A 26,943-nucleotide genomic window follows, 5' to 3' on the forward strand; every position below is an offset into this window, starting at 1 on the left:
CTGCATTCGGGGGTACCAGATGAAACCAACTCAGCACAAACCTCAATCAATGGCTGCACCTCAGAGAACTCTGTGCCCTGATCTACTAGAACATGAGCGAGCCGTATACATTCTAGCAGTTCATCCCGGGTATACTCCTTCAGAGTTTGATAAGCATACTCCCTGTCATCAAACACTAGCAGATATAAATACGCAACCTCATCCAGATCCATCCTTCCCATCAACAAACCAAGATGGCTTCCCTGTGCAGCCACTTCTGGTCAGGATTGGCCTTGGTGTAATGTCAGGGCTCCCGGGTATGACCAGAGGTGTGTGACTGACGCAGGGAAACGCAGACTTCAGATAAGTTATAAACAATTTATTAACACTAACAATACAAACATAAACGCAGTGCAATACTAAAACATAACACAGTGCAAACGAACCAAACCAAACCACCCACAGATAACAGTACATACAGTGCAAGCGTCGTCAGGCAGGCCGGGTCAATATCAATCGGGCAGGTAGGTACAGGGGGAGCAAGCGGAGAATAGTCAGGTCACGAGCAGGGTACAGCAACTAACAGGCAGGTAGGTACAGGGGGTCAGGCAGAGAATGGTCGGGGTCACAAGCCAGGGATCAGAACAGGAGAAGTCAGCAGAGGTCAGAATCAAGCCGGGTCAGCAACAAGACAGGAAGAGGAGCAGGAGCAGGATGCAGGAACAAGATACAGGGCCCAGGAAAAACACAACACCAAGGCAGAGTCTGCAGGTCTGAATGTCCCTTAAATATACCAGTATAATTAGTTCCAGGTGTTTGACTGGCTGCAAGGTTGAGTCTCTGATTGCTGGGAGCACCCGCTGGCCAGCCCTGGTACTGCAGCTCACAAGGCAGGTGAGTCCCACTATTGCTGGCCAGTCCATTCCTGACAGTCCCACTATAAGTAGCTGATCGCCGTCATTACTAGTAAAAAAAAAAAATTCCAGTATCTATACCGCCATTTGTAAACGCTATAACTTTCACGTAAACCAATAAATTGACACATATTGGGATTTTTTTAAGCAAAGTCATGTAGCAGAATACATTTTGACATAAATTTATGACGAAATTTGATTTTTTTAATTTTTTTACTGGACATATTTAATAGCGAAAAGTCAAAAATAGAGTTTTTTTCTCAAAATTGTCGGTCTTTTTTTTTTATAGCGCAAAAAATAAAAACCACACAGGTGATCAAATACCACCAAAAGAAAGCTTCATTCATGGGGAAAAAAGGACGTAAATTTAATTTGGGTGCAGCATTGCATGACCGCGCAATTGTCAGTTAAAATAACACAGCACCGTAACGCAAAAAATGGCCTGGTCAGGAAGGGGGGTAAATCCTCAGGAGGGAAAGTGGTTAAGAAGTCCCATTCAGCCTCTGCACAAACAACTAGAAACTAATAAGATGGAACTAAACCTTCTCCTTGATAAAGCAGAAAAACAGCACAGATATTCATGACAAAAATATGCCTGCGCCAGCAAACCGGGCCTGATGTTGGCCAGTCTTCTTAAAGCCCATACCCGAAACAGTAAACTGATCAGGTTACACCTACCCAACAAAGTCATTACAGCCAATCCTTCTAAAATCTTGGAAACGTTTGCTTCAGTTCTGTCCACATTATATCAGTCCCCACAACCTTTCCGCAAGGACTTGGCAGACAACTTTTTTAGGTATATCCACCTCCCCAACTTATCCCATTCCATGTCAGATAAATAGAAGGCTGATATCACTGTCTCAGAGGTCCTTACAGCAATCAAAACACTCAAGACGCAAAAAACTCCCAGACCCGACGGTTTCTCTGCGATATACTATAAAGCATTCTCTAAAACCCTCGCCCCCCACTTGACTAATTGTTGCAACCACTTACGCTCCCATTCAGAGCTACATCCATCATCCACGGCAGCCCAAATAGTGATGATCCCGAAACCTGGAAAGGACTCTCAGGACCCTCATCATTTTGACCCATCTCACTGTTAAACGTTGACATCAAAATTCTTGCCAAAATTCTTGCTACCAGAATTAACTCTTTTCTACATGACATCATCCATAAAGACCAAGGGGCTTTGCCCCCTTTCAGCCTCTGATAATACCCGCAAGGTTATTCATCTTATCCGTTTGCTGCAACAACATAAATACCCTGCAATAATTCTAGTCCTAGACATTCATAAGGCATTTGACTCACTTTCCTGTATTACATTTTGGACAAATGGGGATTCTCGCCTAGTTTCACATCCTGGTTGAGGGCCCTCTATCGTGGACCCTCCATCACGGTTCGATATCTCTCCAGACAATCTTCATCATTCTCTATTCATAGGGAAACACGCTAGGGGTACCCCCTATCCCTGATCATTTTCATTTTGGCCTTGCAACCCTTACTACATCTTATAAGAACTAACCTGGACATCAAAGAGGTTACGGTTGCCCAACAGTCCTTCAAAGTCAGAGCATTTGCGGACTACCTGCTCCTGACCCTGACTATTCCGCACCCACCCCGTCCCATTTCCCCCTTATGCCCTGAAGTAATTTCAAAATTATATCTTATGCTTTATTTGGGCTAATAGAAGATCTCGGGTTATGAAATATATCATGCTCACAACCGGAAGCAGGGGGGTCCCCAACTTCCCCAAGTACCATATGGCGGCACAAATTGCACCTTTGACCTCCCTATACACAGCACAACAAGCCCCCATATGCGTTACTTTGGAAGCGCTCTCTTGTCATCCGGTTTCCCCCACCTCGCTTTTATGGCTCCCCCTGAGATTTTGGCCCACAATCATTAGTCCCCTAATGGCCCATTCATTGCACATAAGGGATTCTACATTCTAGTCTCCCCTCATTTACCACTCCTCCCCCTCAATGTGTCCATTCACTCCTCATAGGTCGTTCTGTTTACACCTGGACAGAAATAAGGGACAAATACCAAGCCCCTCACACAGAAATTTTTTAATTTTTACAAAATTTTCACTTTTCATATGGCGTATTGCACATATTTATTATAAAGTTGTGGTTTGTTAGCCTTGCTTTGTATTGAGAGGGTTCACAAATGTATGTTGTATTACTAGAAATGTAGAGATGTGCACCAGGTGTATGTTCAGAAAGTTAAGCATTCACCAACCCTCCCATCACTTTTTTCTTCACCTCTGCTGGGTGTGTATATAAGCAGCTGCAAGGCATGCCTTGGCCATTTATGATTGTGATTCTACTTCCACATCAGCCCTCTAATTCATTAACCCTGCGGAGGCTCATATAGAGGCCTTTAACTGAGAAACAAATGAAGGAGCTACACACATGCTGACCAGAACATATCCCTTTTGGCCAGTACATTTCACCTTCCCTGCCCTAACCAGGAGGAGATGAAAGAGCCAGCGGAGCTAAAACAGTGTACCCAGAAAAAAACAACAGCATTTTAATGAAGCTTACCATGTCTGTGCTCCACAACACACATGAATGCCAGGAGCACCAGGAACTATCCGGTCACCCCAGCATTTGCCCCCTTATTTTGTTGAATCCATGTCAGAGGAGCATGGTCAAAATACAAACCTGAATGTCCTTCCTAAGTGGTAGTACTTGAGTGAGTCTAAGGCCGATATAAGAGCCGAGAATGCTTGTTTTGCTATAGTGTAGTTTCCCCCAATCACAGTTAAAGTGGTTCAAGGTTTTTATCTTCATGCATTCTATGCATGAAGGTAAAAAAACTTCTCTGTGCAGCATCCCACCGAGCCTCCCCAATACTCACCTAAGCCCTCTCTCGATCCAGCAATATGCACTGGAGTCTCTATCCTGGGACTCCTTCTTCTCATTGGCTGAAACAGAAGAAGGAGCCATTGGCTCCCACTGCTGTCAATCACAGCCAGTGAGCAAACGAGAAGAGAGGGGGCGGGGCTGAGCCACGGCTCCATGTGTGAATAGACACACGGAGCAGCGGGTGCCCCTATAGCATGCTGTGGGGGTACCCGAAAGAAAGGAGGGGCCAGAAGAGCCTGCAGGGGACCCGAGAAGAGGAGGATCTGGGCTACTCTGTGCAAAACAACTGAACACAGCAGGTAAGTATAGACCTTTAGAATCACTTTCATTTCTGAGTGAGAAAGACCACAGTAAGCTCCCCTACATGGCTGACTTGTCACAGAAGCTTCTAGTCCCACATCAAAGTCATCTTTCTGGGTGAAGAATTCTTTTGTAGAGGTTCAGAGATACCAGGACAGGATGTTGGCACAGTGCTGATTTAAGCTACAGAAAAGCCCCTCAAACATCAGTGTTCCACTCGACCATAAACCGACCATTGATCCTTAGTCAGAACCATCAATGGAGCCGCCAGGGTGGCAAAATTGGACACAAACCACCAAAACCATCTGTAATACTCCTCTATGCCTAGGAATGCATGCATCTGATTTTTGCAAAAGGGAAAGGCCAGGTCTGTATAGCCATAAAACTTGCTTGATTTGTGGCGTTACCAGCCCTCTTTCCATGATGTACTCAAAGCAATTTGCTAACTCCATTCCTAGGGCACAGTTTTCAGGTTTAATAGTAACTCTTCAGAAAAAAGAGGGTTAGATAGATGTACAGAGTCACATCTATCCAACAGTGGTAATCTACACAGACTACATAGCTTAACTCAGATTAATTCTATAAAAATTATATAAATTAAGTTGCATCTAAAAAGGCATGTCATATGAAATTTTTATTTAAAAAAGCACCACATACCCCTCACCGCCACCAATAAGAATAACATTCTCTTAACCACACAAAACTACCTAGACATCACAGCATAGCCAGGTGGTGTATGGGGGTTCAGGGGGAGCATCATAATGACATTATCCCTCTCCCTCTACACAAATGCACCAAATTCACAGAATTATAATACCACCTGGGAGGAAATCACACCAACAGTTACTTGAGCTAAGTTACATCCCCCCCCCTTTACACACACACCACACACAACACAGAGGACAAGCACAGCTGTGGTTGTCAATCACAGACTGTGTGCCAGAGCTCTCCTCCCCCGATGCCATTTTTCTCTTGGTGTTGGGGAAAAGCTGTCAGAAGGATATGCTTTGTTCAGATTTTATGTCTGAGGTTTACAACTACTTTAACCTTCTAGAAATGACTGCAGAACGTATCAGAAATTATTGTAGTGTTCAGTTGGGCTTGGGAACCAACACAACAGAGCCCAACTACTCAGTTTTCCCAAGTGCCAACATCTTTGTCACCTGTTGCAAGACAGCCTTCTTTCAAGCCTCTGATATATGGTAGAGCACGACAATGACACCAGGCTTAGAAATGATATTAATAACGTCAGTGAGCCTGGGTAAATCTGAAAAAATCTCCACGTTCGTTAGCTTCCCATGTTTAGGCTTTGGACAGTGTGGTTGACTCCTAGATGCTATCCACAACAATCTTAGGTTCAAGTCTTGCATCCGCCAATGCAGTTACTGGCTCCCTATCTTTCCAGGACTTCAATAAATTTACATTATAAAGCTGGTAAGGTTTCCTCTTGCCTGGTTGGTGAACTAATTCACATCACTCACAATCTTAATCTGGTCAGGGACTTACTTTTCACTGTGGGATTCAGCACTGCTACTCTTTCCCCCACTTTGTGCCTCACTTTAGGTGACCTATTTTATACCCAATGTTGTGCCTCTTGGGCACTATGCAAATGTTCCTTGACCATTGGCATCACATTTGCAATCCTTTCCATTTGGGAGATGTACTCTAGAGCACTCATGTGAAAGGTGAACTCACTCTCCCATTCTTGTTTTACTATTTCAAGCAATCCTGGGATTATCTGTTCATACAACAATTCAAAGAGCGAGAACCCTATGGAGTCCTGAGGCACCTATAGCAAGAAAGTGTGCTAGCAAAAGGCATTCCAAATCTTCCCATTTTTTTGTACCACATGCTTAAGCATGACATTTAGGGTCTTGTTAAGGTGTTCGTCCAGGCCATTTATCTGCAGATGGTAGACGGACATGCGCAGCTGCTTAATCTGAAACAGTTTGCAAATATCTGCCATAACCCTCGACACAATGGTGTGCTCTGGTTGGTAAGAATATCTGTGTGAAATCCTGCCCTAGTAAACATTTGTAACAGTTCATGGGAGATTTTGGACACGGTATTCCACAAAGGAATAGCTTCAAGGTATCAAGTGGTATAATTGGGGATTACCAATATGTATTGGTGACCTCAGCTTTTACCAGTAGGCCCATATATTTAAATGGCATTTCTACAGGCAAAGGCAAAAAAAAACCTGCAAAGGCATCACAATTAAGTGCTTAACTGGCAGGTAGGAAAAGATCTACAGTATTTCTTTACTTCAGATTTCAACCCTGGCCTGTACAACCGCTCCGAGATGCATGCCTATGTTTTCTCAGTTCCCAAGTGCCCCCCAAAACATTATTATGTGACAGATTGAGGACTTCGGTGACCTGATGGCTACTGCCATCTGCACTCTGCTCCTGGGGTTTTCTTGCCTAGATCAGAGAAGGGTCTCGCATCTGAACAGTGCCAAATGCCCCAATAGACACTTCCAGGTCAGGGAGTGCAGAACTAGATGCAGCCTTCCGTGGAGTCACAGGTGCTGCATATAGCCATGTAGAAAGTGGCTGTACACAGCGGTACTCATGTAAATTGGCATTTAACCGCACATGCACATATAGCATTTTCCCTAAATGCACCACTTTACATTTTTGGGAAAATATGACATATGCCCATGTACAGGTAACACCATTACAGAAGCAATCAGCGCTTACACAAATATGGCCACATACAGCCATTCACTTGTATTGGCAGCTGTACATGCTACCTGTACCTCCCGGGTCGGGGGAATGCTCTAGGGATTTTATGCTGTGTGCATAAAGTCATAGAGCCAAGAGCTGAACTGCTGGAAAGTGCAGCACTAGATAACCCAAATGTTGATATATACTGATTGTACTGAAACCCAGACAAAACAGCATGCAGTTATTTCATACAGTATTCACAAACATTATAAGGCCCCTTTCACACGAATGGTCATAGCAGCTCCGACCGTCAGTTTTTCAAGCAGACCTGATCAGATGGTCCATTCACACGATTGGTCATATCAGCTCCGACCGTCAGTTTTTCAGGCATACCTGATCAGATGGTCCATTCACCCCTATGGACTGGCGGGTATAAATGGACACACGTCCATAAAAAAGAGCGAGCTCTGTCTGTGTCTGCGCTGTGTCTGCTCTGCATACACTGAGCAGACACTGACCTGTCATCCGCCCACTCTGCTCTGATCAGCAGGGGATCAGCGGACAGATCTCTGCTGATCAAAGTCCATGCTTTGTGAAGGGGGCGCAACACTGTATGAAAAAATTTCAGGTAATATGACTATTTTGGCTTCTTGGCATCAGAATGACATACATAGAATAATATGTACAGAACTTGAGTGATATTCTATTCTTCAATAGAAAGTACAGCTAACACATTCAGATGCAGATTCTCCTGTGAAAACTATGCATCACAAAAACTAACCTTTAAATATTATTTATCCATATCATGGCATATATGTACTATCTATATAAGTATACCAAACATATCCGGTTAAGAGTATATAATTTAAAAAATGAAATCACAATAACAGCAATATTACCATAAAGAGTCAAAATATAGCGAAGACATTATTTCTTATCAGTCCTTATCATTTTTGCTTTAGCCTAAAGGGAAGTCTTCTAATTACTGAAAAGACCTGTTAATCTACACTTAATCTTCTAGTTATATGCCATTATATAGATGACAAACTGTTTCATCAATCTATATGCACAAGTCTAATTTATGATTTATCTCATAATGGTTAAATCAACTAAACAAACAGCAGAACCCACATTCCAATTAAAACTGACATATTCATTGTTGTGGTTGTCCTTGAGAGGTGGTAATAGAAATAAATGCTCAAACACATTCTTTTCAGTCATTTTTGTATATTTTATATTAAATCAATTGTGCTACACTGGCAGGTTACATGCAGAACATTTTACTAGTTGTTGAAAAAATACCTTTCACTCCTCCAAACGACCCATGAGTCATGTTGCAAGCTGTTCGTTGAAGATTATGTTCATACATCAGTTTAATCTGATACTGATTTCCATGTTCCACATTTCCTAATGTACCTTTAAAAAGGCAAAAAAAACAGGTATATGTTAGTAAAAAAACAAGCAAATTTAAACATGATTTGTTGCATACACTAACCATATTACATAGATAAAAACAATCTGATTAAAATTGCGCCTTGTTTCTTGAAGTGTTTTAAAAAGCAACGGTCAGTGTTTCTTAACAGCAACCAATCAGATTCAGTTTTGCACTGAAAAATAACAGCTACAAGGTAAATAAAATCCCAGTGTCTGTTCTGGGTAGAGGTCTTTTTTGCAAACACTTGAAAAAAAGATAAAAGTTTCTCCTATCTAGCTGCAGGTTGAGTTCCATGCTCCTATCCACACGTTTTCCTGACTCTTTTAGCTATTTGCCCTCCAGAGGATCTACCCCCCTTCCTGACCAGGCCATTTTTTGCGATAAGGCACTGCGTTACTTTATCTGACAACTGTGCAGTAATGCAACGCTGCACTCACATGCAATTTATGTTCTTTTTTTCCCATGAATTGAGCTTTCTTTCGGAAGTATTTTGATCGCCTGGGTGTTTTTTTATTTTTGGTGTTATTAAAAAAAAAAAAAGACTGACAATTTGGAGAAAAAAAAACAATATTTTTGACTTTTTGCTATTAAACATGTCCAGTAAAACAAAAGTAAAAAAATTAAAAAATGTCTTTGCTAAAAAAAAATCCCAATACGTGTAAATTAATTGGTTTACGTGAAAGTTATAGCATCTACAAATGGCGGTACACTGGATACAGGATGAAAAAAAAATTTTTCTACTAGTAATGGCGGCGATCAGCGACTTATAGTGGGACTGCGGCGGGCATTCTGACACTGGGGGGGAACTGACTTGGTGTCACTGACATCCCCAGTGACACCAACACAGTGATCAGTGCTAATAAAAAGCACTGACACTGTACTAATGGCACTGGGCAGGAAGAGATTAACATCTGGGGCGATCAAAGGGTTAACTGTGTGCTGTTTCACATTATGTGCTGTGTGTGTGCTTCACTGTAAGCACACTGCTTTGTACAGCTCTGCTATGCAAACTCATACAAAGCAGTGTGCAGGAGCTGACAGGGGAGAGAACTGTATTGTTTACATTCAGTTCTCTTCTCCCGTCGGTAATATTCGGCGATCACTGGGTGCCAAAGAGTAATCACCGGCTGGGACCCGGTGACTAAAAGCCGAGGCAGCGAATGCGGGCGTGTTTAGTAGCTTAACTGCTTGCCGTCCGCCCTATAGCAGAAATACTGGTGTACAGGCTCCATTTTTCTGTCTGGAGGTAGATTGTTGCATAGACAAATAATCCGAATCAGAGGCAGCCATTGTATCTTTTAAAAATTCCACCTCAGTATAAGAGAAGCTCACATATTTTCCACCCGAAATGTTTCCCCAGGATCGCCGCCATTTCCAAATATAAACTGTATTGGCGTCATAACCCAGTTTGTCACGTAACATTTTTTCTCTCTTTCCGTCTATGATATCCTTTTCCAATCGATCCAGCTTCTCATTAAGGTGTTTATCCAAATCAGCATTATCCAAATCACCGGTGAGGGATAAAAAAATATTTAGAGCAAATATATAGATTTCCAGCAAAATAGAAGGAGAAAATAAAAATTTGAGGGAGAGCTGAGACCTGCAGGGAGTGCTCATGGAGATCCAGCCAGTTAACTGCAGCAGCAGGGGTGTCGAAGTAGTGTGTGGTTTTGTTAGCTACCAGAAAAAAAGTCTGCCTGGATATAGAGTGGAATAAAATATAAAACAAGTATTTGACGCACTCAGAAAGGGCTGAAGTGCTTTCTGCAGGATGAGCATAAGCTAAGAACAGTATGAAAATAAATATATAAGTCCTGGTGTAAACCAAACAATGTCCTTTTAGATCTATTGTAGTCCCTAAAAGTTGTGTTACTTGAAGGCTGCCAGCTGGTAGAGAGCTATAGAGGACCCTGTGAGGAGATCAAGGGAAACGAAGAGCGGCGGCTTCTATGTGCAGCAGTTAAGACTCTTTAATGAAAAGTATAATGCAGGCAACTCACAAGAGACATAGTGGAAGAGCTCTTGTCATGTAATTGGCATCCAGTACCTGTTCCTAGTGTCCCAGAAGTCACAGGAAATGCTGGGAGCCACATCGCCGCCTGACACTGGACCCAAAACCTGGCACAGTGACCCATATCTCACCACACAGTGGATGCCGATTACATGACAAGCACTCTTCCACTAGTCTCTTGGGAGTTACCTGCATTATATTATTCATTAAAAAGTCTTAACTGCTGCACTTAGAAGGCGCCACTCTTCTTTTTCCTTGGTATAGAGTGGAATAGGAATTCTCCAGCTGGCGTAGGCGCTTCTTCACCTCCGAGTATTTACCTCTTTGACGCTGTACTTCCATTGAAAAATCAGGAAAAAATTAAACCTGAGCCATTAACAAATCAACAAATATATCTGACTTTTGACGTGCCTTCTGCAGGATAGTGTCACAGTCTTTATAATTCAGTAATCTTAACAAAAAAGATTTTCGGTTGCTCCCTGGTGGAAGGGGCCTGGCAGGTACTCAATGCACCCTCTCACCCGCAAACATAGGTGAAAAGCTATCTGCACCAAAAATTTCCTTCAGCCACTTTTGAATAAAGTCCACAGGAGACTTGCCCTGTTTTCAGGGGGACCAATTATGCAAACATTATTTTTCCGAAGCCTGTTTTCCAGGTCTTCCAACCTGGCATCATGCGTAGCTAGTTGTTGCTGGTGTGATGTAGAAGTTTGTAATACAGGATGCAACTGATCTTCTACCGAACTTCTATCCTCTGTGGCCGCCATGCGATTCCTGAAATTTCTCATGTCTTGGTGGAGAGGGGCCCCTCTTCTTAGAAGCTCTAAAAGCCCTGAGTAAGGTTGGTTAAAGTATATTTACAGGATGTAATGCCCTGCATAATGTCAGAGAGTGTGGGCTCAGTGTTCGGTACAGGTGTTTCGGCCTGACTAGCTTCTTCTGGTGTACTTACTGAGCCATTAGAGTGAGACCAAGAGGCCGCGCCCTGCACACAGGCTGGAGAATTCAGTTGGGCTGGATCCACTGAAGCTGATGTTGGAACGGGATCCTTAGCGGAGGCAGAGGGGTTCAGGTCTTTTACCTGGTGTGTGAGCGTAGCATTTCAAACGGGCCACAGTGTCCCTCAGCTTGTCTTTCATGGATCACCGAGGGAGGGCCTTAGCGCCATCTTGCTGAGGCCTGAGAGAAGAGGCCACATCATCCTTATTCTTCTTCGTCATGGTCAAAATGCTTCAATATACCGCCACAGGGAGCTCCAAAAAATCCACAAGGGGATATCTTGCTGGTAAGTCGCTCCAATGAGGGATCAACCCAATACAGGATGGATGGTGCAGTATTTAGTTGGAGAGCTCTCGTCTGTGCATCCGCTCACATCTCTGTCCAAGCCAGCCCCCTCCCCAATAATTATTTAATTTAAAAAATGCCTTTAATAACACTTCAAATCGAACTGATGTCAGAAAACAATGCATGAAATAATAAAGAGCAAATCTTTATTATTAGTGCCTTCAGAGTCTGGATGTCCATAGAGAAATCTGTTTAAACTTATGAGAATTCCTTTACAAAATGTAAAGGATAGGAATGCCGACAGAGTACAACTCTCACCCTTCTTATAACTTGCACCTTCACAGCAACCAACTTACTTTGCCACACATAAATGTATGAGGTTTCATAAGACTCTTTATACATTTCATTAGCTTTTCAGTGCTCTACTACAGCAGCACCACTTTCAAAACATTGGGCAACAATTTATAGCAGTATCTCATTCTGAGACACTACGGGGTTCCTTCCATTGTAGACAAGCCCCTCTGCATTCTGAGACACTACGGGGTTCCTTCCATTGTAGACAAGCCCCTCTGCATTCTGAGACACTACGGGGTTCCTTCCATTGTAGACAAGCCCCTCTGCATATATTAAAGAAGCAGAAGGTTACCAATGCACCTGTACCTGGCCATGACATGCTTAAAGACCAACTTAAGGAAATATTCTCATTTAGGTCTAGAGTAGAGTAAAAGCACTATTACTTCCTGATCCTCCCCTGCACTGGCAGAAGGTGTTCCTCCATGCTCTTGCGGTGGACTAATCCCTGGGGTCCTCATGTCCAATGCAGAGCTAAGGACCCTGCATTGGTTTTGGTGACTTCAGGACCTTAAACCACTGGAGCATGGGGAAGTAGACGCTTTGGGGACCAGTCTAGCATTGTAGAAGAGCAGAGGATTGGGTAAATCCCAATCTTGGAAATCTACTTTCCCCTTGACCTAAATGAGCATATAACCAATGCATTGTGGGTGCAGCCCCACTTCAATGGAGAATTTTCAAGTATACTGTGTCAGCTTTCAAAAGCATGTGTAGGAACTGGCATTACAAATGAAAGGTCACACAAATGAGTAAAGACAGCCAATTTTTCAATAAGCCACACAAAATGTTGTATGTGAACCAGAAGCGATGGCCACAATAATTCCTGTCTCACAAAGAACATAGCTACACACATCATCTATTGGTCTACGACAAGCCTTTCAAAAAGAAGAGATGCTGTCTCACATTATTTTATGCTCAAATATGTAAGTGTTTTAATAATTACCGTACCTGAGACGGAATACACACAGAGTTTTCTTGGATGTAATACAGCAAGATGAAGAAGTTCAGTACCCCTACAAGAGACAGATATATATAAACAAAATGCGATATGATGAATAGTTAAGCAAAGAAAACATCACAAAAAGATATTTGTTTTCCATCAAAGCACACAAAGAAAGGATTTTACCTTAGCAGTGAATATAAACTGCAAGTAGCTAGTACAATTTATAAATATTGCACGGAAAACATCTATACCCATATGAAATCTGAGATACTGGTCAAAGTATACTATAGAGATATTAGCTAAAATGTTAAAGTGATTGTAAATGTTCAGTTTTTGTTGTTTTTTTTGTTTTTTTTTAAATTAGAAACACGTTATACGTACCTGCTCTGTGTAATGGCTTTGCACAGAGCAGCCCTGATCATCCTCTTCTTGGATCCCCTGCCAGCGGTCCTGACCCCTCCCCCTCCCAGAATGCCCCCAAAGCAAGCCGCGTCCTATGGTCCTATGGGGGTACTTGTGCAAACTCGCTCCTGAGCTACCTCTGTGGCCATAGACACACAGAGTGGAGTAGATCCCTGCTCCCTCCTCAAAGGCTGCGATTTACAGCAGCAGGACCCAATAGCTCCTGCTACTGTGTCTGAGGCAGTGAGGGGAGAGAGAAAGAGCAGTGATGCTGCTCTCATGCACAGCGCAGAATCAGCAATCGCCTCAAGGAAGTACTGGGGAGGGGTGAGGGGGTAGCTGCACATTAAAGGTTTTTTACCTTAATGCAGCCAATGCATAAAGGTAAAAAACCTTTAACCTTTACTACTACTACAAGTGTAAACCTAACAGTGGCTTATTGGCTCCTTTTGGATTGTTAAATATGCCATTGAGGTATTTTATTAGATTTGTTGAACAAATACAACAAACAAAATACATGTTGATCCCAACAGAAATCTTGTAAGCTGGTAACTTCCTGTGCTTTCTGCCTCTGTTGACTGTTATCAACATTTTTCTCAGAATTCTCTCTGTGGACTACAAAACATCTCCCTCTTGTGTTATTAAGAAGAGAAGAGGGGGAGGTCTTCTGCAGTCCTAAAACACTTCCTGTCCTTGGATGACATTGCTAATCCGCCATAAAACATTACTTTGAGTGAGCATCGCCATTCTATGACAAGAAGTATGTTACTGATAGGTTCATGAAGTGGTGAAAATACAGCATAAAATAAAATTGCAGCCCCCAAATCAAAGCAATGGTAATCTGCAAAATATTACATTATTGTTCTTCGGTTTACATACACTTTATATTGATATTAATAGTTATTTCATTTTCCCTTAAATTAAAAAAGGAGGCTATACAATGATATTGCACAGAGCAGCCCCTTACCTCCTCTTTGGCTGTCCCCCACCAGTGTTGTCTACTTCTCCTTCCTGTGGGTACCTCCTTAGCACACTGTGGGCTATGGGGACACCCTGTCACACTTACTCCTAACACAGGTTGTCAGTCACTATAGCTGGCTTCTTCACCTATAGCTGCCCTCTTTTCCATAAGGTAAGAAAACCTACCGGTACTTGGTTGCCCCATGGACTTAAACACAATGCTATAGTGCCTGCCTACCACGCTTTGGCAAGCACGAACTGAGAACAGCAAACAGGTACTTGCAGTAGACAGACAGGCAGAGTGGTTCAATGACAGTCCAGATACACAGCAGGAAAGGTTCAGAATAGACAGGGTCAAATCTGTAGTCAAAAGGCAGGCACAGTTCATAGAGTAGTCAATATCCGATCTAAGGTCGTCAACGAAAGAATCCAGGCAGACAACGGGGAGCTTAGAGCATGTGTTGCAAATGCAATATCGCAAGCATAAGACTGCAGGCTTGGCTGGCTTAAATCAATCACCTTGCAGGTGGACAGACAGCCAGGGAGAATATATCACAGCCAAAACCAGGATGCTGTAATGAGACCAGCAGCTGTGATGAAGCTGATATACCCAATACAGGCTATGTGTGTACAAAGACACACGCAGTGTCAGCAAGCCACCCCCCTACTCCTTCCTCACAGGAGTTTGACTGACAGGAGCAGGAGACTTTGTTTAGGGACAAGGGAGGTAGGAAAGATAGTAGGGAGGTTTTTTACCTTAATGTAGAGAATGCAGTAAAGTAAAAAATAAATAGCCTTTAGAACCAGTTTTAGTATAAGTTAAATTTCTAGTTCTTGTTAGACCAGAAAAGGCTTACAAAGGCTGCCCATAGTTGGTCTTATTTAGAAAAGAATCAGAATCTGAAAATGCATCAATAAAAAATCATAAAATGAAATACAGATATAACACCCTCAGGAAGAACAGCACATACCTAACATAAAAGAGCTGACAATCTTTTGCTGAATTAAATATACAGCATTGTCGCTGAAGCATAACAAAGTGGTTGAGCATTTTGATGTAGACAAAACTTCACAAACTGATTTGCAATTTAAATTTCAAAGGTCTTTACCAATGACACAGAAAAAGCGCACTTTAATCTTGTGTGTGGCAGCTCGATATGAAACGAGATTTAAAGAAATTACATTAGCTAAATTGAAAAATTATTTTATATCATTTGAACAAATACATAAGTGAACTAGTAGTTTTGGATATATTTGCTTGGTGTTTTTAATGAGATGAAATGATGAGAGTGTACATTTTACAGTTACTACCCCTTCTTGGTTATAATCAAATCTAGTCTAAAATTAGTTGTCCTGGTTACATATAGTAACACGTTCACGGAATTAATCTTTTTTTTAAACCTTTTTTTTTAAATGCATTGCTCAAAGACAGCGACCAACCATGAGTAGTCTTCAAATGTAAAATCACATACACTGAGGAACAGAAGTATTTGAACACCCTGCGATTTTGCAAGTTCTCCCACTTAGAAATCATGGAAGGGTCTGAAATTCACATTGCAGGTGCATTCCCACTCTGAGAGACAGAATTTTAAAAAATAATTCAGGAAATCACATTGTATGATTTTTAAAGAATTTATTTGTCTTGCACTGCTGAAAATAAGTATTTGAACACCTTAGAAAATCAGTGTTAATATTTGGTACAGAAGCCTTTGTTTGCAATTACAGAGGTCAAACATTTCCTGTAGTTCTTGACCAGGTTTGCACACACTGCAACAGGGATTTTGGCCCACTCCTCCACACAGATCTCCTCTAGATCTGTCAGGTTTCGGGGCTGTCGCAAAGCAACACAGAGTTTCAGCTCCCTCCAAAGATGTTCTATTGGATTTAGGTCTGGAGACTGGCTAGGCCACTCCAGAACCTTGATATGCTTCTTACGGAGACACTCCTTGGTTATCCTGGCTGTGTGCTTCGGGTCGTTGTCATGTTGGAAGACCCAGCCACAACCCATCTTCAATGCTCTGACTGAGGGAAGGAGGTTGTTGCTCAAAATCTCACAATAAATGGCCCCATTCATCCTCTCCGTAATCGCAGGGTGTTCAAATACTTCTGTTCCTCACTGTATTCATTTCCACATTGCATGTTAATTATTTCTAGTCTACTTCTGTTAACCGGAATGATCTTGAAGTTTGTAAACTTATTTTGTGCAGATCCCCACACATTTACTACTTTGAATTCTGTGACACACATTCACTATACCCTGTAAGTAGGGACTGCTAGGTCAAACTTTTCAAAGAACCTGCCTCAACTACTGAGGTGATAGGAGGACATTCAGAAGGGAAAGCCAGTATAGGAATCGCTGCTTGCAAGTAGCAAGGTATCATTGGATATGTAGTCTTTTAAATGAAAATAAATAGCAGAGGAGAAGCTGCAAAGCATGCAGGGAATCCATGAAACTGTGGAAAGAGATGAACAGCAGACAGACAGAACTCACAATATGAAAGGAAGTGCCGATGGACTTCTTGAAGACGATCTTTGATCGAAACGCATCGAGGTTTGAAAACGCAACGTCCGCTGACGTCACTTTCCGAGGAGCGCTTAGCTTGCCCGTTTTCACACACCAATAAGGCAGAGAGCACCAGCTACCAGGCTTAGGCACTTTATTTGTGAGTGATAGTCTTAGGCTTATTCTTCAATAAAATATCATATGGTTTTACACTATGGGATTCCCCTTTTTGTTCTTTTTGTGATATGTCCATCCCAAACTTGCGGCGATCTGGAGAGAATCAACTTCATTGGGTAATGCCCCACAAGTGTTGTAGACCACTCTAGAAATAGATCGTCATCAACTAAGGATGAGTTTTAGTCCATGTGGGGCACTTTCGAGCACTGTGGAGCACCTTGAATTAATTGTACAAGAAAAGCCTTCAACCAAGTTGGATGATGAGCACGGGCACTTATTTCACTATTTGGGACTTTAATCATGGCAATTTTGTTGCAAACCACTGAGATGGTTAATGTCTGAGTCAGATGCATATGAATATATGTATAATATAGATGCGTGGTCTATTTAGACTTTTATCATTTTATCTACTGTGGTAGCACTGCACAATTTTTTTAGGACTGCTGCAATAGTTTAATTTTGGTTTTTGCATCAAATTGTTAAGTATTGCACATCCATAAGTGCTTGAGCACTATTTTCAAGTTAATACACTGTTAGTTTTTTTTTTTTTCATTCCACCAGCATGGTGGATGGAGGAATACCTACCATCAGGACACTGTACTCTGACAGCAAAACCCACCATTGATCAGTGGCTGTAGCTGTTTGGCTGCAGCTTCTGTTAAAGGAACATTTTCAAACATGCCCTTTCGAACAGAAGTCAATCAAATGATCAAGTTCTGTCAAGTGTGGCCTGTCACACACTTATTGAAATTTGGCCGGTCCCTTCTGGATCAGTGAATAGCCAGCTTTAGGAAACAGCACAGAAATGTTGTTTCACTGTTGCACATACGCTTGCCATAGACAAGAAACATTATAGAACATTCAGCAAAATCACTAAAATAAGTCAGTTGTCCACAAACATACATCAAATGCTCTAGCTGCTGCCCCTTCTACTGACACAGAAGAATAGAACTGACATTTTTATGACAAAAATGAAAAAAGACAGTTCTTGCACTGGAGTGGTTATAAGTATAGAAATTACAACATACTCTTGCAAGAATGAGGAAACCACATTTCTACCTATAACATCCCAGTAAAAGGTCTACATCAGTCATTCTCAATCAGGGTCTTGTGAAACACTTGTGTTCCTCCAGAAGTTTCTAGGGGTTCCTTGAGCTGTGGCTGATTGATTTTCCATTTGATGGTGCCTGCACAGTTTCAGGGTCAAAATCCCTTAGCAGAGGCAGCGGCGTGACACCAATTAACTATTTAGCAGTCTTTAAGGGAGGCATCCTGACCAAACACTAAAAGGGTTCCATTGCTTCTACTGATCACCAGTGTACCAATATAAGGGGCATTTTTACCACTGCCCTAAAAAATGAATTGGTTTTAGTCAGAGTTCCATAGTAAAGACCTTAAAATTAATTTAGGGGTTTCTTCTGGGGTAAAAAGGTTGAAAAAGGCTGGTCTACTTAGACCTCAGAACACCACTGCCGGGCTGGAAAATATTCTGCTTATTTTCCACTTTATTATAAATGCAGATATATGCCAACCTCCTGGCTCAAAGCCTACCAGGTTCTAGTGGTATAAATGCTAAGAAATATTAATGTTGACATAAATTTAATTCATTGCATTCACAAACAAGAAATAAATCCTGATGTAAGAACCAATTAGCATTGATATCAGACAAACTTAAAAAATGCATCAATCTCATTGCAGACATCGTGTCCCTATTCCATCCAATTCCCATGACAGTTGTGTGATTAATTATTTTGATTGTACACGACTGTATGCAAGTTAAAGGCAAAAAACTACTTTAAAAAAAGGAATGTATAATGTGATTATGCTTGGTATTATGCTAGATCAATGCTGAACTAACAGCAGTACTTTGATCTTTTATGTTTCTACATAGTCCAATACTAAAAGAGGGGTGTACAGGATTCGAGGTCCAACAATGTGTTCTTACTCCAACCATGCGTTTGTATTGCCTGAAGTTTCATATTTCAAATTCAGATATGTACCTGAGCAGCCGAGAAAAAGCCAAATAAGTATTAGTACTGTCATCTGGCAAAATTTTATTGATTCTAAAAAGTGTGGATCTCTAAATTGAAAAGAAGCTTCAGACAGGTGTGATTCAAAAAGTGGTAAACATATCACAACCATTTTGTGTGAACGTGAATTATGAACGGATTTATTTCCATATCCTTTTTGCTGTGTGAACAAAATGTTAATAATTTCTAGATTAATTGATTGTTCTGCTAAATCTGCTTCACTCAGTGTAAATTAAAGAGATGGGATAGGGTAAAGGAAGGTTTTTAATGCCAGAGATAAGGACTCAATGGGCTTGTTCACAAGGGCATACTATAGTAAAGCGTACACCTGTGCAAGAGCCATGTTTGCCCACATAGGGATGCACAGGTGTTCCATGCATCCCTATGCAGGCAGTCCTATTCAGGTCAATTGGGACGCAGCAGCTACCCAGACAAGCAACTGCTGCCAATTTGACAGCCTTGGGGGTGCATGGCCCCGAGTACACATTGTCTGCCTGACCACCTGCGCATCCCTGTGCGGTCAAACATGGCCCTTGCATGGGTGTACGCTGTAGTATGCCTATGTGAATGGGGCCTCTACATCCAAATATGCAGATAACAGTCTGATCTAAAGCTGTTTTTTAAAGTGTATGTAGTCCTAACAATAAGCATCACTTTTTTGTTTTTTCAAGTGTGCTAAATATATAATTGAAAACCTTAATACCTGTTGATCTTGCAAAAAAGTTTGTGGGCTGATAACTTCCTGAGCTCTCTGCCTGCATAAACTTTACCAATTTCATTGTTCTCCAAAAACTACAGAACCATGCTTCCCTATGTAATGGACAATAGAAAAGGGGCAGATTTCAGTAGTCCTATCATGTTTTTGTTGTCTTAATATTAAAAGGGCAAGTGGGTGTTGTAATCCTGGAAGTGTGTACTGGCAGAATCACCAGATGAAAATAAAGGAAAGAAAGTTCAAAGTAGAATTAAACATTCGTGTTTTTTTAGTGTAACACATCAAGCACAATAAAGGAACCATTCCCCAGTAAACTATTTGTTAAAATTCTTGCCCCAGCATTCGCAGTTCACAATTTTCATTGGTGCTAGCTCTTGTTCTCCCTGCGCTGCTTCCGTAAACTCCAGTCTTCACAGGAAAGATGGACAGTGCAGTCTCCAGCCAGTCTGTTAGATTGAAGAAGGGAGGAGGAAAAGGGAGGAGTAGGGGAGTGTCTTGCCATCTAATGCTAAATGGCTTTGTGTTTCTATTGATGCACACAGTGTAGGCAGACATAGCTCTAGTCCCTGCTTTCAAAGGTGGCTTCATAAGATGCTGCAAGAGAAAGGAGCCACCCTGAAACAGAAGCTTGGGGCAGAGTCATGGCATCAGTTTAAATAGGAACATAAGCAAGGATTAAAAAATAAGTAGCTGAATGCTCAGTAAATGATTACATCAGCTGCTGAAAGCGTTTAATATAATCAGGGCTTGTTTATATCAGGTCAGACAAGCTGCAGTTTTCTGAACACCACTACACATGTATGGATGTATAGAAAACATTTGTTTTCTATGTTCCCTGTTCACACCATACATGTACAGTGTGCAGAAAAATGCAGCTCAACAGACACAGTGTGAACAACATAAAAATAATAGAAAAGACCTTGTGCTTATTTCAGGAGCCACCCTGACCCAAGGTTCACATTACAGTGGTTGCGAAAATGCCATGTAATTTGCACAGAAACCGCACCGCATTCCTGTACAGATCACATGCGAATTGTATGCGGTGCGATTAGAGCCATATATTTCGTATGGCTCTATTTGCACGTCACCCGCACCAAAAAGTTGCAGGACCCTTTTTTTGCTCCGCACTAGAATCAGATCACATGGGTATTCACACCTATGCGATCCGATTTTGCGCATCACACCGCGTTTTGTGGGTCGATGTGGGGGTGTCGTTAACTTGACATACACACCCGCATCAGTCCATGTGAACGGGATGCGATTGTGATGAGGTGCAGAATTCGCACTGAAAATGCTGCGAATTCCGCACCGCATCAGTGTGAACGAAAGCTTAAACAGAAGCTTGGGGCAGAGTCATGGCATCAGATTAAATAGGAACATAAGCAAGGATTCAAAAATAAGTAGCTAAATGCTCAGTAAGTGATTAAATCAGCTGCTGAAAGTGTTTAATACATTCAGGACTTGCTTATATCAAGTCAGCTAATTTGCATTTTTCTGAACACCACTGCACATGTATGGATGTATAGAAAACATTTATTTTCTATGTGCCCTGTTCACACCATACATGTGCAGTGTTGTGCAGAAAAATGCAGCTCAACAGTCACAGTGTGAACAAGATAAAAAAAAATAGAAAAGACCTTGTGCTTATTTCAGAACACGCTAAGACTGCTGCACCTAATCCTGAAATTAACTGTGTAGAAAAAAGATGTGCATGTCCCTTTAAAAAAATTAAATCATTCCAAACAATTACCTACTGAAAAAAAAATATATATATATAAGTATGAATAACATACCAATATCATGTGCACTCTTATATACATGTGCAAAAAAGATCATAAATATGAATGTCCGTGAACAATAAAAAGAAGTCCAACTTCACTTAAATTATTCCACGTGCTTTATAGTGCCTAAGCTTCAATGAAAACAAAAAGGTGCTCTAGTGTTCAAGAGTGCTTTCTCACAGCCAAGCCTCTTACCGGATGACAATGATCTCAAATCAAAGAGATCACATGCGGTCTATCAAAGAAATGAAGCAGATGCTCTGACCATCAGGGTTCCAAAGAGGTCTGCGACCTCGCCAGCAAGACGCAGCAATGATATCCCCACACAGGAATCTCATAAGCAGTTCTCGTTATCCATCAGCAAGTGTTTCAGACCATAATATCATTTAAAACCAAGAGAAAGGAGAAGCCTCACAGTGCAGTATCCTTAAAAAACCTTTTTAATAAATGCCAATTGAAATTACAGTAGGTAGAAAATAACAAGTGGTATAAACCAGGGGTTAAAATTTCGAGTCCAGACCTACTAGCCAGTCACAAAACTTAACTCTCCACCAGTTTCCCCACCCAACCTTGCCCAGGTCCGCCCCCAACCCCACCCCTGCCCCATGCTCCAAGCCCCATCCCTGGCCCGCCCCCAATCACGCCCCCTGAAAGCTTATGAAATTACATTTTTCTTTAGAATAAAGAGTCCAAAATATAAAACTGTACACAGTAATGTCTACTCCAGCTCCCCTGTACTCCATTATAGTGATATGACATGTTGTATACAGTACTTACTCCTAGTCCCTCCGAGTCCCCCGTGGCGGTGGAGAGGGTGTCTCCTCTCAGCAGAGGAGAGCGGACCTCTCCTGCACCTGTCCCCTCAGCGGCGGTGCCGCAGAAGCCAGACACTGGAAGTTGTAAACCGGAACTCGGCTTCACAATGAGGCAGGTGCAGTCGCTCCACGCTTCATCTGTGCTCGCTGCTCGCCGCTCGCCACAGAGGAATTTCTCCTCGCATTTGGCAAGCGGCTTTTTCAAGCCCTGGTATAAACATAGCATGGCCATTGGACCAGGCAGCACGCCAGTGCATGATGACGTCAAAGAACCCGCTAAACCTGACACGTTTTCCAATAATAGGCATCTTCTGCGAACGGCAGTTCAGTTATTTTCTACTCACTGTAAGTGTAATTACCATTTATTGTGACTTGCATTTGGGGTGTCGTTAACGTTGTACTGACACCCGCAGCAGATTGCAAGGGCAGTGCGGTTGGAATGCAGCACAGGAAGCCACATGAGAATGTGGCAATCTCGCACTGCATTCTAGTGTGAACAGGCCCTTCGCATTTAGATATGTTTTCAGCATTTTAAATTCAGCTGAAAACACAATACACCAAAAACATAATACAGCCAGCAGTGGTTGGAAAAGGCTGACACTACCAATAGGTTATTATGAAATTTGCACATTAACAGTGTACAGTTCTTCAGCTTATGCTCATCTCCAGGACTTCTCCAGAGCCTCCCCCATCCTCTGGAACTCTCTACCCCAATCTATCAGACTATCGCCTACTCTGCCCACTTTTAGGCGATCTCTGAAAACCTATTTCTTCAGAGAAGCCTATCCTGCCTTCAGCTAATAACAGAATCTTCTATTCCTCCTACCATTCCATCCCCCATAGTTATTACCTTTTGTACCACCAGTCCCTCACTCTTACATTGTAAGCTCCAAGGAGCAGGGCCCTCCTAACCCTCTTGTATTGAACTGCATTGTTGCTGTATTGTCTCCCTTTATATTGTAAAGCGCTGAGCAAACTGTTGGCGCTATATAAACCCTGTATAATAATAATAATAATAATTTTCTAGTATAACTGCGGAGCAAAAAATACTAAAAAGCAATTCAAGCTTCTTGAAGGGAAGAGGAGACCAGTGAATGCAGTAAGTGAAAATCTGAAGACTGGAAAAACAATGTCTGGATATATGCTACTGACAAAACAATAGGGGGAAGGATGGTTATGGCAGTCCATAAATCCTCCTCCATTGAGAAAAGTTCTTTCATTGATTACACTACTTGTATCACAGTCTGTGAGGGACAGTCTGATCAGTCACAGGATTCTCTCCCTCATTCACAGATCATGCTAAAGGCAGTGTAACCAGTTACAGGACATTTGTTGATGCAGGAGGAGAAAGAAGGAGGGAGCATGTGCATGTCATAACACCTGTACTGTTGTTCTGCCTGAAGACTGGAATGTATTAACAACTGAAGTTCAGGAATTTCAGGGACAAGAAGAGGACAGGCATCCTTGCAGAGAAGATTTTTCCAGGATCTAGCTGTCTGCACAACATGGGGTATTCTTTATTACAGGTGAATGATGAGTCTAAAGCTGTAAAGATTTTTTTTTTATATAGCTAAACTTCAGCTTGAATAAAGCCATTTGTACAATTACTCCTTTTGATTTCAAATCTTAAGCTTTTTTGAGTTCACATTTGTTCCAAGCCAACTCCACATTATAGTCAGAAACAACTGAATGAGCAAGGCCAACACGCTTGTGTAAACATCATGTTGAGTCATCGTACATCTGCGATAAAATTTGCTTCTCATTCTGAAAAGCAAAATTGTTATATTACTGTCAAAGGAACTTTAAAAAGCAACAAAAAAAAAAAATATAGGTACAATTTTTGGTAAAAGAGACTCTATAAGTTTCCTCTACCAAAAGACTGTTGTATCTTTTTGCTATCACGTACCCATGCTCACTCATTCCTAGTAGCTGAAAGATGCAGAAAATGGAGGCAAGAGCTGGGATTATTTTTTTTATGTTTTGGGGTTATTTTTTCTGTCTCCCCACTCTTCGAATTATTGTGTCCTTAGTACTATTGATATTAGCGCAACACCATTTTATTTGTTTTGTTTCGAAGAGCTGGGATGATGTTACTCTAGGACAGGATATATGGTATATCATCAGTGGCTGCCTAATGGAGGACTGGGAAAAGATCAAACCCAGAAAAAGACTGGGAGAAGAGGTCAAGAGATGTGGTTGGACAGACAAGGGGAAGCGTTGACCTTGCATCACTCCAAAAGAGCACATTAGAGTGTAAGTATGTTTATGTTATTATGGCAATAGCTCTGGGGACCTGCAGCAGATTTAGTTCTGCTATAAAAACCATACATTAGAATTTTGAAGGCATATATCCCAGCTGTAATTGTAGCAAACCATATATGATTTATTTGATAGCAAATTCCGTAATATTTTTTTTACTGATTTATCTAAAAAAGGAACTGAATTCTGGAAGCTGTGCACTGGACAAAGGACTAGTCACTGATATTGGCCTGTGTTCTTCCTGCTTTCCCCACCAAACTACCATGCCTTGTTCTACATGGTGTGTCTGTGTTTGGGACCACCATCTTGGTCAAGGCAGGACCCTTGCTTTCTCATGTTTAAGCCTCCAGAAAGGAAAACAATGAGTAGCAGAGTAGTGACATCACCAAATCTCAATGCCAATCTGCTGAGACTAGCAGTCAGAGGTAGCAGTACCTTAACCACTTGTCTACCAGCGCCATTTATAAATGGTGAATGGTAGACAGAAATGTTAAACACACAAGTCAACAGGGACTTTGGACACACTCCCAGATGCTATATAGTATGTTTAGATGTGTAGAGCAGACGAAGCTCTTTCATGTGAAAGTGATTCCATACCCTGCCAAACATACAGCGGTCTGTGCCCTAGTAGCTTCAGTGGATGGTAGGTGAGTCATAAGGAGTCCAATAGACTCTTGATATATCAGTAAATAGAACCTGTCACAGAAAAATACTATTGCATAGGAGGCTATTGGCCCCTATGTGATAGCAATTCAAGTTAATTGTGAAAAAATAAATGTAAAAAATAAAGTCACATCAACAATAAAAAGAAACCCCAAAAAGTCCCCTGTCCTCACATAAAGGCACATGAGAGCATAAACATACTATATGTGCAGTGCACCTACAGTATGTACAGAAATTGCGTTATGCATGTTACATATTGCTGCAAATGTCAGATTGAGAACAATAATTCCTTGGCCATCATTCACAGTTACAGTATATCTAATTTGATGATCTGTAAAGGATTTTAAAGCAGCACCTATAGACAATTTTAGGTACCAAAGTTTGTCACCATTTCATGGGCATGAACAATTTTAAGGCTTGACATGCTGGATATCTATGTATACATTGCAATCTCATCTTTTAAATAAAAAAAAAAAAATTTGTAACATAATGGGATCTATTTACTAAAGTTGCTACAGTCAGAATCTTGTGCATTTCTGGAAGGAAACCAATCAGCTTCCAGGTTTCACTGCTACAGCTTAAATGAACAAGCTGAGGCTTGAAGCTGATTGGCTACCATTTACAGCTGCACCAGATTCTGAGTGAACCAGCTTTAGTAAATCCCCCCCAATGTGTTTGTCTGCACTAAAATTATCTTTTGTATATTGCGCTTGATAAACATGTTTGCTAATGTGACCTAAAGGAGAAAGACTGGTATATTAAAAACACTTATCTTTATGAATCAGCAGCTGTCCCATGTCAGCTCTAAGCCCAGGAACTGAGCGATCACATGACCATTGATCACTCAGTTCTCAGTTACCGCTGTCAGTCACCACTATCTGCTCTGCCCTGCCAACATTCACTGATGCGTCAGCCTGGGAAGCGGATAGCACAGGTGGCTTCGGCTCTCAGCCTTGTGCTGAAAGGCGAGGCCAGCTCTCAATCAAGCAGCTGGGTGGATTCCAACAATATTGTCAGGATCTTTCCAGAGCCTTATACGGTTTTGCCACATCAGCTGATAGCAGGAAATAGCTTTCTGTTAGCCGAATCTGGGTCACAAGAGTGCAAAAGTAAGTGAACTCTTGTGACTTACAAGGGAAGTATGGCCAAAAAAGCTATGGCCATACTTCTCTTGAAAAAAAAACAAAAAATTAAAAAATGTCTATGGTAGAAAATTTGTTAACTTTACAAAGCATACACACCGTTTACAGTGCCAAGGCATGTACCAGGCCATGCACTGTTAGTTTTTGGAGGATTGCAGACAAAAGGTACATTTTCAGGGTATTGAAAACATTTTTAAATGTTCCCTAAAATATAATAAATCCTCACAGTTCCATTTTAAGGCCTCATGTACACAATTGTGAAAATACATGCATCCAGATGCATTTTCAGCTCATTTCTGAATGCATCTACAAGCATGTAATGTTAAATGCACACCTAAATGTTTAGCAGCATCTAGGTGCATTTAGTCTAGCTGTATTTACATAAATGTAACGTGTGCATTTCAGGACCACTTAACCTGGTTTTATGCGGCTCAACACATCTAAATGAAAGTACATTAAGATGCTAAAGTTTTTTCAGCTTCCATAGCTGCTGAAGACTGTGAAGATTGGCTGCACAGGCAGCAGAACAGATACGTATTTACCGTATTTTCGCTCCATAAGACACACCTGACCATAAGACGCACCTAGATTTTAGAGGAGGAACACAGGAAAAAAAAAATTCTGAACCAATGGACTGCAGACACAGTACAGGAGATGATCAGAGACTGCGGACATAGTACAGGAGATGACCAGAGACTGCAGACATAATACAGGAGATGACCAGAGACAGCAGACATAGT

General features: G+C 41.6%; 1 protein-coding gene across 3 annotated transcripts in view; it reads right to left on the reverse strand.

Moving 5' to 3' along the window:
- The window catches only part of BBS9 (Bardet-Biedl syndrome 9), a 488,277-nt gene that overhangs the window by 437,283 nt on the left and 24,051 nt on the right, over positions 1 to 26,943 (reverse strand). For all 3 annotated transcript variants that reach the window (XM_089687164.1, XM_089687172.1, XM_089687155.1), the window contains exons 4-5: positions 12,762 to 12,826; positions 8,035 to 8,148 (exon numbers count right to left, since the gene is read on the reverse strand). In XM_089687164.1, coding sequence (XP_089543290.1) covers positions 8,035 to 8,148; positions 12,762 to 12,826 — 179 coding nt within the window. The remainder of the gene's footprint in view (positions 1 to 8,034; positions 8,149 to 12,761; positions 12,827 to 26,943) is intronic.

The sequence above is a fragment of the Staurois parvus genome, unplaced genomic scaffold, assembly GCF_062004578.1.
Source record: "Staurois parvus isolate SC_StPar_1 unplaced genomic scaffold, SC_StPar_1.0 ptg000020l, whole genome shotgun sequence".
Taxonomy (NCBI): Eukaryota; Metazoa; Chordata; class Amphibia; order Anura; family Ranidae; genus Staurois; species Staurois parvus.